The sequence below is a fragment of the Halichoerus grypus genome, chromosome 12 (assembly GCF_964656455.1).
Source record: "Halichoerus grypus chromosome 12, mHalGry1.hap1.1, whole genome shotgun sequence".
Taxonomy (NCBI): domain Eukaryota; kingdom Metazoa; phylum Chordata; class Mammalia; order Carnivora; family Phocidae; genus Halichoerus; species Halichoerus grypus.
In genome coordinates, this window is record NC_135723.1 from 54,241,427 (window position 1) to 54,253,598 (window position 12,172).

The window sequence follows — 12,172 nt, forward strand, 5'->3', positions numbered from 1 at the left end:
TTATATAGTCAATTATTTTTGCTTTAACAACATATATTGATTTCTTCGCTCATTGTTGGCTTTTTGTATCTCATTCTGGGCTCCTTTGTTCTGGGCCCTCTTACCTTTTTGCTAAAGGGCTTTCAGGGTATGTGGTGGGAAGTAAATAGGGTTCTTTGTGTATCTGAATCTCCCTTACTGCACTCTCGCTCAAAATAGTTTAGCTACATGTACAATTCTCGGATACGATGATTTTCTCTCAGCCCTGTGGTCTGGTACCTCCATTGGTTTCTAGCATTTATTATAGCTGATGAGACTGTTCTTAAATGTACTTGTCATCCCTTCACAACTAATCTTTTCTCTCTGGGACATTCTTAAGATTTTTCTCTTCACCCTTGATGTTTTGCAATTTCACTACTTTTATTTAGGTGTGGACTTTTTAAAATGTATCCCCGCTGGTACCATGTGTAGTTATAAATGTGTAAGTTTACCTATTGTTTCCACTCTGAAAAATTCTTAGCCCTTATTTCTCCAAATACTGCCTTCCCCCGTTGTCTTCATTTTATTTACCTACCTGAAATCTTGTATTTTCAATCTATGTCTTGCTCTGCTGTATTCTGGTTGATTTCGTCGGTCCTGGGTGGAAACCTGTTTCCAGTTTACCGTGTCTCCCCTTGACTTTTAAAATTTCATGGTCCAAAATCAATTTTCAATTCCACATTCTTTATATTGGGGGCAGGGGAGGTACCAGACTTGGTTTCATAAATTCCTGTTTTTATGACTATTATTACTCTAGTTTTTAGGAATTTAAACATACTAAGAGACCTTTTTTCAGATTCCTCTTTATTTTTATTTGCTGGGTTATCAACCTTCTTGTTCGTTGGATTTGGTGCCAGCTTTTTATACCATATAACCAATTGTCTTCATCCTCAAACGACAGGCTGGTGGGTTATAAAAAAAAATTTAACCCAATCGTTGGGGGGCTTTGTAGGCAGCCCGGCATTCTTTGATCAAATGCTACTGGGGAGGTGTTTGCAGCTAATTTATAGAAAGAAAAAAAAAAAAAAGACTTCGTGTTTTTCCTAGGATTCTGTCCTCGGTCTATATTAAGATATATCTTAGTATTGATTATTTGCGGCCAAATTTTCTTGAAACATAGCATGTCCCTGATTTTAGAGTCAAATTTGTAATTGAGGAAAAGTCAAATTTCCTAGAATTGTATTCAACTTTTATCCCATTTCATTTTTTCTTACTCTGAGATCTTTCTACTTAATGTCTTTTTCTTACCTCATCACTTCCAAACCTTAATCCTACTTGTACAGGCAATCATTTTTTAAAAACTTGGAAATTGGCTACAATCCCTATCCTCCTGTGGCAACATTTTTAGATAAAAAGTCTTTTTTTCCCTATCTTTGCCTGTCCTTGCTTCTCCTGTTCTTCACCTTAACTATCTTCAAGTAGGTTTTCCCTATACCAGCTATTTGAAAGAATTTAAATGGGGCAGGACAAGGGTCATGTTCTAAGATGGCAGAAATTTTCGCGGTGGTGACCTAAGTTTCTCTGTGAATGTCAGTCCTGCTACTTTTGTAATCCTTAACCAAACCAGGTCCCAGAAAACTTCGGAGCTAGCCTGTGTGGCCCTCCCCTGGAGAACTGCCTACCGGCTTTGATCACGGGGCTGTCCTCCATCTCCTACCCCTGCTCCAGCTTCTCACTCTTTCTGGCAGCCCTCAGTTCTACATTTCAAGGCTTGACACGTCTGATTTTATCAAAGAGGTTCATTTTCCCGTAGCCTCTGGGAGTCGGCTTCCACCCTTGCATAATTGTGCCAATGAGTTCAGAACCTGGGTAAAAACAGCACTTGCTCAAACCACAGGCATGCAGAGGCGGGCAGGTGCTATTCCTCTTCATTACCTGTCTCCTCGCCCCTGCCTGTCCCGGCAGCCTTCCCCTGCCCATCCTCGCGCACCTGCGTTCCCGTGCACCCTGTCTTCACTCTGCGCTGGAGCCTGTCACCTGTGTGTGATCACCACCCATCCCTAAAATCATTCAATAAGTGGAGATGAATTTTCCACATTCCCATGTTTCTTGTTCCTAATGGTAATAGTTACAAAATTTCAACAGGAATAAAAAAAAATCTAGCTTTTTAAAGGGACGGTGCTCTGCAAATCATTAGGTAAGGATTTTTCTTGGTTATCAGTGGTGTATCTATCCCATCTTCCCCCAAACCTACCTCACCTTATTGGAAAACTCTGTCACTGAAGAGCACGTTTGTTTCTTCCTCCCTTGTATTTTACCAGGTTTAGTGACCTCCTTCTGCGATGCCGGGAACTCGAAACCTGGACCCACGATCTTGCCCTCCCAGCTGTGGTGTGGCTTTCTGGCTTCTTCAACCCTCAGTCCTTCTTAACTGGTAAGGGCTGCTGGCCCCTCTTGCCCTGCTCCCCAGTGCTCACACAGGGGCCAGTACAGAGAGGGGAGGAGGGAGGGAGGAAAATTCGCAGCGGAACGGCCACGTGAGGTGGGATGTGGTTCACTCTAGTAAACATTTTCTGTCAAGGGCCACGTGGTCCCTTTCCCAACGGCTCCACTCTGCCACGACAGTGCAAAACCCCGACGATACGGAACCCACTGGGCGTGGCTGTTCCACCAGAGCGGGCCTCTGCTGGCCCTTGGTCTAGTGCGGCCACCTGCCCCCCCGTGGGCCGGAAGCATGCCGCGGGTCCGTGGGCAGCTTGCTGCCGGCTCCTGCGAACCTTCCTGTTCCTTCTCCTCCCACAGCAATCATGCAGACCATGGCTCGAAGAAACGGGTGGCCACTGGATAAAACGTGCTTGACTGTTGATGTCACCAAAAAAACGAAGGAAGACTACGGCCATCCTCCACGGGAAGGTGCCTATCTCCACGGGCTCGTCATGGAAGGTAAGCTACACCACGAGGAGCACCTGAACGGTTAGTACGTGAAGGACCTTTCTTTTTTTTTTTTTTTTTTTTTTTTTTAAAGATTTTATTTATTTATTTGAGACAGAGAGAATGAGAGAGAGAGAGAGCACATGAGAGGGGGGAGGGGCAGAGGGAGAAGCAGACCCCCTGCCGAGCAGGGAGCCCGATGCGGGACTCCATCCCGGGACTCCAGGATCATGACCTGAGCCGAAGGCAGTCGCTTAACCAACTGAGCCACCCAGGCGCCCGTGAAGGACCTTTCTTAAGTCCGGTTGGTGTTTGCCCTGCTTACTCCCCTGCCCACACCTCTCTGCTCGCAGTCACTTGGATCTAGTGCTTAGTTACCTCGTTTCACAGTTTCACAAAATTTTATACCAGGTTCTGTGTTCAAGGTGAGCCAAATTTTAAGGCATTTAGGGTGACGGCTGTCACTTAATTGCTACTTTACTACAAGACTTCTTTAAGCCATGAAGATGCCAGTGCACATTGTGAATCTCTAAGGGGAGGGGGTGGGTGGGTGATGGGGGAATGTACTGAATTAGACGCTTCTGTCTTTTTAAGGGAGGAGGAACTCATTGGCTCTACTGGGCCTGGATTCCTATAGAATGTTTTTATTTTTGAATTTAAACTAGTTGATTTTTCAAAGGAAAGCGGAGATGTGGAGCCGTGAGTTCTGCCTCCAGGGTGTGCGGGGCAGGTGGGGAGCAGCTAACCCACCCTCCCCCCGCGGTAAGAAAGCCCCTGACAAGCAGTAACGTGCCAAAAACCAAACATTTATTGCCTCCAACAGGGAGAGGAGCGGTACCAACATGCCATACTATTGCAACCCTTGTGCTTTTGCGGCAGGTGCCCGATGGGACACGCAGTCAGGAAGCATTGTGGAAGCCTGCCTCAAGGAGGTCACCTCGGTGATGCCAGTCATCTTTGCCAAAGCCGTCCCCACGGACAGACAAGAAACCAAACACACGTATGAATGCCCCGTGTATAAAACCAAAATGAGGGGCTCCAACTATGTGTGGACCTTCCGGCTGAAGAGCCCAGACAAGACAGCCAAGTGGGTCCTGGCAGGCGTGGCTCTGCTGCTCGAGGCGTGAAGCGGGGGGGGGGGGGAGGGGGGGGGTCCTTCTACTGACAGCTACAGTCCCTCCTCCCACTTCCCTAACTTTTGTTTAAACACCATCCTTAATAAAGTCACCCCATCAGTGAAGGATTTTAGCTCTTGCAGACCTTAAACAAAATCTTTTTAAATTAAGATTAATCCCTGACATGCTTACACTGCAGGCAGCCGCTCCCGCCGCCCCCCGGGCGGTAACGTGCCAGTCTACTTCCTGTTTATTCAAGTTTTCATAAAAATAAAACTCTACTACTCTCAAGATCTACGATTAATTGCACTTTGTAATTTTAACAAATTCCAATGACCCCGAGAAGGGTTAACTATGTGGTCCCGGACTGGAGGTAAAGATCAAGGCCACACAGATAAACAGTGTCAAAGGCAAGAGCTGCTTATACTAGGTTTTCTCTGGAACTTACCTGGACTTTTAACTCCACCCCGTTTAAACCTGCTTTTTTTCATCGTATGCAGATGCTTTTAAACAATTCACTATACGTAGGGGCCTATGGATACATGCATAGAGATTCCTCTGCTGTGCCGTGTTCCTGAGAAATCTTTTTAAGCATATAAACAATCTTAAAAAAAAAAATAGTATTTAGATCTACAAAGAATTTCTGTATAAAAACACAACTGTAAGAAATCTCAGGCCCAAGTGGCATGGCAGGTCCGGCTGGCCGGTCCTCCTCTCAGTTGTCTTCTACCAGCTGCTTCTGTAAGCTGAGAGCAAGAGGGCACGGAGGCATTAGTGCGCGGGGCACGGAGGCAAACGGAGCTGCGTTCCAGGCTCAACCCCCCACCCAGAGTACGGAGCCCAGCGCCAGAGCTTCTGCTGCCTCGTCCTGCTTCCATGACAGTAGACCCTGCAGCCAGGGCGCAGGAGCCCCCGTGCCTCACTCCAAAACTGAGCTCTGGAGGGCAACGCTGTTTCCCGTCTGTTCTACACAATGAGGGGGGGGGGGACCAGCAGTCCTGAGCTTCTCCCCCGCAAGCAGACACGGAATGGATGGCCCTCGCATGAGGGTTTCTGGGGATCACAGCCTCTGTTCTGCTTTGGGAGACCTACCTCTCCAGGTATTCCTTAACGTTATCGTAACCGTAGAACTTGGCCAGGTGAATGAGGATTCCCGTGGCGCAGCGGCCGTCACGCTTCCGACAGTAACTGCAGTTGCAGATCCCGCGGCAGGGGGGGCACATCCAATCCTGGAAGAGCAGCGGGCCCCCCCTCCCCGTCACCTCTGTGCTCTGGCCCGGCTCACGAGGCCTCCCCTCCCACCCTGAGGCCCAGGCTCCTTCTAGGAGATGGCACAGAGTGCCCAACATGTCTCCTTCCTTCACAGGTTTCAAAGGCCCAGACGGGTTGACCACCCCAGCGTCCCACATGTGCAGAAACCCAGAAAATTAGACAAAAATTGTGCAGAATTTTAGGAGTACAAAAGAGCAGTGAGACCTAGGTGTGAATTCTACCTCTTCTACTTCCTAAACCACTTCACCTGAGTAGTAGTTCAGATTCGTCTGCCAACTGGTGACAGGCTGTATTTACCCCGTACAGTAAAGAGGCTGTACGAAGGGCAGGGGCTGACTGAGGGCACAGGCTCTGGGGCCAGACTGCCCAGGTTCAAGTGCATGTGTACGAACCATACTATTACTGCGTTTTATAGAGGGAACCGAGGAACAGGGAGGGTATATACCTATTTTACTAGGTTAAACGAATTAGGAACACCTGAAACAGTCAACTGCATTAACAGAGAAAAAGCTTTAGGCCCAGGCCAGGCACATAGGTCCACCTTACAAACCAGAACTGTAAGAAAGCGTGGCTCTGACCCTGGAAAACGCCCTCCTCTCTTCTGTCCTGCTGGTCAGCTTGTTCTCTTTCCAGAAGGAAGCCGTATTTTTCATTTCCTCTAGAGTGCTGAGGGGTAGACTGAGCTCTGCAGCTACAGGTCCCCGATCAAGGGCCCAGGGAGCCCCACCTTCAACCTGCTTCCCTCCGCCCGTACAATTCATGATGAAGGCGAACACCGTCCCTACCGGGTCCAGCAGCGCAGATCTCACATCCTCCCCATAGCGATTCCGCAGGCACGGCCCACAAAACTGTCCTCGCACCCCCCCGCAGCTCTGGTTCCGACACACGGTCTTGGTGTCGATGGTCTTCTGCCTGCACTGGTGGCAGGTGTTGCCCTGAGGGAGGAAGGCGGGGATTGAGACCGCGTGCTGCGGTGTACGCGGGGCGGGCACGAAGCAGCACGGCTGTCTGGTACAGACCACAGGGCCCTCGGGAAGCCCGTAAGCACTTTTCCTTCCGGGGCCAAAGAAACACATTAGGGCAGGTAAGACGGGCGAGGAGTCTGGAAGGAAGGACATGATGAGAGAGACCAGCAGAAAGCCTTGAGGCAGGGGAGGAAGAGCCCGCAGAGGGTGACGGGCCCAGTGGCCCTGAGCGCCAGGTAGCAGCACTGGGCTCTGGCCCGGCTTCCGGGGATCTGGGTCTTTTCGGGATACAATTTGCTGGTGTTAAAATGTTGGCAATTAAAAACCTCTTAATACTACTTTAAGTAATAGGACACTGCCTCATCTAAAAAATGATGCGTAACACCACAAAGCCTCCCTCCAAATCAGTTTAATAAAAAATATTTTAACCCATTTCCTACTGACCAAAGATACTCAAACTTTAGTTCCTACGGTTATATGCACCAAAAAGCACACACACAAAAAAACCCCACAGTATTTTTTTTCAGACACCTTAAAAAATACTTAAAATGTAACTATTATAAATATGCTTTTCCAAACTATACACCCGCCTTCCCACAGAGCATATGCATCCCCCGGAGAGACCTTTCCTGAGGAGGATGCCTGCACTAGCCGACTTCCCCTTCCCAGTCACAGGTGACCCTGTCAGAGGGGAGAAGACCTAAGGGGATAAGCCCAGCTACAGTTTAAAAACTGCAAGATTTCTAATACCAGTGCCGTGGCCTCCCCATTAGAATCACAATCATGCAAATTATTCATTATACATAATTTACCAGAACTTTATCATAGATTTTATCTCGAACAGTTATGGCAACATTTTCTAAGTCCTCTTCAGTGATATCCTCCACTGGCCGAAAAGAAGATACTCGGTGACGCCGTCTATACCCCTGGCATTTCCCCTGCAAAATGAGCCAAAGCAAAACCTGGTATAAGCTGTTTCGACTGGTTAAAAAACACACATAAAAATTTCACACTCTCAGGGTCGCCTGGGTGGCTCAGTGGGTTAAGTGACTGCCTTCGGCTCAGGTCGTGATCCCGGGGTCCTGGGATCGAGCCCCGCATCGGGCTCCCTGCTCCGTGGGGAGTCTGCTTCTCCCTCTCCCTGCTCAAGCTGTCTCAAATAAAATCTTAAAAAAAATCGTTTCTCACTCTCAGAGCTCTAACACCATTAACGTTAACTATGTCCCTCTTCAATTTCCCTGGAACCCATCATTTACGGAGCTCCTGCCAGACACGGTGTCAGCGGCCTCCACGGCAAGGTGACAGACACAACAGTAAATGAGCAGCCCCGGGTGTCCCCGACCAGTACGTAGTACGCAGCTGTAAACTCTGTGAGGACAGGGAAGTGACCCACAATGAACAGCCACACCTGCAAATGGGAAGGACCTCGTTTCTCGCTCCAGACTTGGAAAGCACTGAAAATGCCCCATTCCTACAACTGAAAGGCCTGGAGAAATCACTGCCCTTTCCCACAAGCACCACCACAAGGCAGCCTGGCGCCACAGACGGGCCTTTACCACCTCCCTGCAGATGAGGCTGAGGCTCCTAACCCTGAGCAGCTCTTCTGCTCGGCGGAGGTGAAGGGCTCACTCCAGCCTTCACCTTAGATGGGGGGGCTCCTTCTCGGAGTGCGGTCCCGGGAACACCAGCACCACCAGGGAACTTGGCAGAGATGCTGCACATCTACTGGGTCAGGGCCTCAGCACTGGCTCAGACCAAGAATAATCGGGGGTTATTGTGCTCAGAAAATACCCCACTAATTGTCTTCCTTCTCCTGAAACCGTAAAACTCTTCGGCAAATTTGGCAGCTGAGACGGTGAAGTTCTCCAGGGCAAACTTCTCGGGAGGCCGGGCGCTCCGGGTCGGGTTCGTGCGCCGGGTGACCTGTCCCTCTGAGAAAGCCCGCCTCGCTGTTCTCTTCTTCTGAAAACAAGAGCACAGACGTATGCAACCAGGTGCTTCCTTGGATAAAAGCCATGTGGCAACAGACTCTATCCATCGGTACCGGAATCAGTAATTATAAAGGAGTTCTACTTACAGAAGCGGAGTTCGGGGTTCGTACTGGGAAGAAATCGGGCATAGAGTTCAGTTCTGCCAGTAACTGAGCGAGCTGAGGTTCCGAACAGAAGAAAGGATCTCACATCAGTATTGCCACGCCTCGTTCATCTAACATCTTATCCCCAAGTCCTCAGTTTTGGCAACATGAGAAACTTGACTCACGTAGCTCAGGTACGATCTCAAGAGTTGCTATATTTTTAGCCTCAAAGGTAAAGATTTTTATCTCCAGAGGTGAGATGCTAGGATCATCATTCACAGGAATAAAATCTATGCCCATTCTTTAAAGACCATCATATCATATATGATGAACGGGTCCCTGGAATGACAGGGCCACTGACGAGAAGTGTGACCCTGGAACAGATCATGATGCACACCTAAGTCAAGTTTCATCAGGCTCAAAACGAAAGGCTCAACTAGATTGTTTGGACAGTTATTTAGAGCTCCAAAAAAACTCTAAGTTGATTTCTCATTAATAATTTATGAAAATATTCCCAAATAAACACCTAAGAACACCAAATAACAGGCATTAATATTCCAATTAGGATTTTTAATTTTAGATTTATACAAATGTGTAGGTGTCACTAAAAAATCATGAACACAGTTGTTTTAATAAGATGCAGATACAGAGCTAAAAACTTCCCTTAGCTAATAAGCATAAATATGTCTTAGGATAAGTTTCACTCAAAAGTAGGCTTTTTATTTTCTTACTAGACATCTAAGACCGCATATACAGTATATTACGCTTTTTAAAAAGAAAATATTAAAAATACACCAAAATGCTAAAAGTGGTTGAATGGTAGAATTCTCTTAATTCTGTATATACAAAATTATGAAGCAAACAAGTTACTGACCGAATATAGAAAAACCAAATACACATAACAAAAACTTCCCCGTGTGCCATCATTCATTCCAGCGAAGATATGTTCACGTGATTCCAAACTGTTCAGTTTAATACCTAGGCCTCCTGCAATCCCTCATCTGAGGTCTTCAAGCCCCAGTGGGTCATCAAAGAAGGATTTCTCGTTGCAAGCCGCCTGCCTACCCTGCACACTGCAAACCTTACGTGGGCTCCTCGACACTCTCTTCACACTCCGCTCCTTTCTGCTGGGAACCAGCTAGCTGTTCAGCCCTCCCCTCTCCAATACCACTTCCTACTTAGAACTTACCTTTGTAATAGACAGTAAGCAGCAGAAGGTCATCGTACCAGGAAGTAGAGCTAAAATGGTCCAGGGGAGTCGCTTTCTGTTCCCAAACCAGAGCTGATCAGGTAATAACTGGCTGGGGTTCGGGAACAGAGGAAGGACACCCAATACCCAGAGCACATATCCTGACAGAAGCCAGAGCAGCAGTTCTAAGGGCAGTCCCAGGAGCCTCGGCGCCCGGTGCCAGCTCCCGGCCCGCCTGCCGCAGGGCCTTACCATGGCTTTGTTCTCCTTGATGTTCATGGTCCTCTTCAGCAGCGCATCCGAGCCCTCCTGGCCCTCATCCCTGGAGTCATCCTCAGACTCCGAGCCCGAATCTTCCCTTTCCTTCCCCTGTCTGCAGCTTCTCTTTCTGCCAAGAATTGCTTTTTTACTATCCTGTAAGCGTGTGCTAGAAAACAGTGGCTCCGAAGAACTGTCATCTGATTTTTTTGCCAGTTTTTTGGTGGGGAACTGAAAGGCTACTCGAAGACCAATACTGCTCCTCCTAGGCCTGCTTCTTCTAGGTGTAGCCTTTTCTCCTTCATCCTCCTCCTCTTCCTCACTCACTGAAGACGCCTTACCAGCATCACTCAAATCTGACTCCACAAGCTAAACAAAAGGAGAGAAAAGAGAAGAGACCATGTTTCCCAACAGACCTCCCCAAACACATTATTTAAAAGCACTCGGAGATTATTGCAGCGAAAAAAATAAGAAAGCTTCCCCTTCCTGTTGTGAGCTCCCACTGAACCTTCAGTTAAGTGCTCTGTTGAGGCATCTGGTGGGAGAGCAGGCATTCTACTGCTGCCCTCTGGCCCGGCCCCGGCGCACTGCTGCCTTCACTGCATGGGCTGGAGTGGGACACGGACAAAGGAGGGCTCCCCCACTGTGGAACAGCCAAGTGTTATGAGGACTGGCCGAAGAAAAGGGTGTGCACGGCGTAAGGGTCATCTTCAGATAACAACGGAGAGCTAAGGGGAAGAATACTATTCTGCGCTGAAGAGAGGGAACAGGACTCAGGGGTAGAAGGGACAGGAGAGCTGCAAGCAGATGACCGGCCAGCAGGGGAGCCTTATCCCCAGGACATGAGGGGTCCTCACTCCCAGGACCGCCCCCTCCCTCTTCTGCAACGTGGAGAGCCACAGGGTGAAACCAAGGCAGACAGCCCGTGGGTTGCTGCGAAGCATCTGTTCTGTCAGCTCAAGAAACTCTTGCCCCCAGTGTTCTGATTCCGCTTGGTATATAGGTTTCTGGCATTAAAGTGGAACTCAGTCTCACACACGAGAACACAGAACAGAAGGCAGGGGCAGGGTGACATTACCCAGGCGAGAGGGGGTGCCATCTCAGATGCCAGGGGGCTCTTAGCAATGGCAGAGCTAGGCTTGAGTATCGAGATCAAGGCCACCTCCTGGGCATCTTTACCACACGCTGAGACCCTCTGTCGGGGACTCTGGACAACGGGGCTGCTGTGAGGAGAACAGGGAGCAGCAGCACAATGGGCCCAGGACTGAGGTAAAGGACTCCGCTTCCTCCTCGGTGACCATCCCCCCCAAATTCTAGCTGGACTCAAGCTAAAAATAAGGCAGAGGAGGGCACCTGGCTGGCTCAGTCCGTAGAGCACATGACTCTTAATCTCAGGGTGAGTTCAAGCCCCACATTGGGCATGGAGCCTATTTAAAAAAATTTTTAAATGTACTGGGGCGCCTGGGTGGCTCAGTCGGTTAAGCGTCCGACTCGATCTCAGCTCAGGTCTTGATCTCAGTAAGTTCAAGCCCTGCATCGGGCTCCACACTGGGCTGGAGCCTACTTAAAAATAAATAAATAAGGAAAAGGGAGGGGAAAAAAACCCTGCAGATAACTTCCAAACCTTGGTGTATGTATCAATCCACAACAGACCAAGTAGAGAAATAAGACTATAGTGTACTGATTTTTTTTTTTTTTTTAAGTATCCTGAACTTTCTACATCAGTAGCCCTGGAATCCAAAATGGTGGGATTGGAGGATCCAATTTTAGGAAGACAGTGTTGGAGGACTTCAGAGGAACTCTCTCTCAGATTGGCTTTATTTATCTTCATCATCCTCTAACCCGTATCTCTTTGCTAAGGACTCTGTAAAGGACTAAAGTAGACAAGAGCAAATTGTAACCACCAGTGGAGGCCGGAGGCAAAGCACACAAGGCCTCTTCACGTACAGCTAGAAGACCAGGGGACACCAACGGGACACTAACGGGACACCAAGGGGCAGTAACATCCTATTATTGGAAAACAGGGTCTCACCAGTCCCCGCTAGGGTGGGCAGGAGGTTGGGGAGGGAGGCAAGAATGCTTGCTGGCTCACTGAATTGTAAAATAAAATTTGCAGGCGGACCTGCCCTAAGCTATGAGTTATTACGTCAGTCAACATGTCAGAATTCATACCCCAAATGTATAGACCATGAAGAGGGGGAAAAAAAAAAAACACCCAACAACTTTTGGAGTAGTCTTCCCAGTGCTAGAAACACAGATTCTCTGAATAACCTGACATCACTTAGCTAAAAATCAGAAGATAAGTAAGTCACTAAGAGTAGATGATAGCCATTAGGGTTTGGAAGAATTTTAGTGTCTTGCTGGCAAAGAACTGGAGGCTTGCTGGCCAGAACACATCAACTGCCTCACA

At 48.3% G+C, this 12,172-nt stretch overlaps 2 protein-coding genes across 5 annotated transcripts in view; one reads left to right on the plus strand and one right to left on the minus strand.

Moving 5' to 3' along the window:
* DNAH11 (dynein axonemal heavy chain 11) overlaps positions 1–4,016 on the plus strand; it is a 321,947-nt gene extending 317,931 nt beyond the window's left edge. Inside the window, exons 81-83 of the mRNA XM_078059358.1 lie at positions 2,280–2,392; positions 2,761–2,901; positions 3,769–4,016. Of these exons, the coding sequence (XP_077915484.1) occupies positions 2,280–2,392; positions 2,761–2,901; positions 3,769–4,016 (502 nt within the window). The remainder of the gene's footprint in view (positions 1–2,279; positions 2,393–2,760; positions 2,902–3,768) is intronic.
* The window catches only part of CDCA7L (cell division cycle associated 7 like), a 166,385-nt gene continuing 157,887 nt past the window's right edge, over positions 3,675–12,172 (minus strand). For 3 of the 4 annotated variants that reach the window (XM_078059360.1, XM_078059359.1, XM_036113134.2), the window contains exons 4-10: positions 9,757–10,131; positions 8,319–8,390; positions 8,033–8,203; positions 7,054–7,179; positions 6,062–6,211; positions 5,097–5,233; positions 3,675–4,750 (exon numbers count right to left, since the gene is read on the minus strand). In XM_078059360.1, coding sequence (XP_077915486.1) covers positions 4,720–4,750; positions 5,097–5,233; positions 6,062–6,211; positions 7,054–7,179; positions 8,033–8,203; positions 8,319–8,390; positions 9,757–10,131 — 1,062 coding nt within the window. In that variant the 3' untranslated portion in view covers positions 3,675–4,719. The remainder of the gene's footprint in view (positions 4,751–5,096; positions 5,234–6,061; positions 6,212–7,053; positions 7,180–8,032; positions 8,204–8,318; positions 8,391–9,756; positions 10,132–12,172) is intronic. The other variant, XM_036113135.2, reaches the window with a different exon arrangement.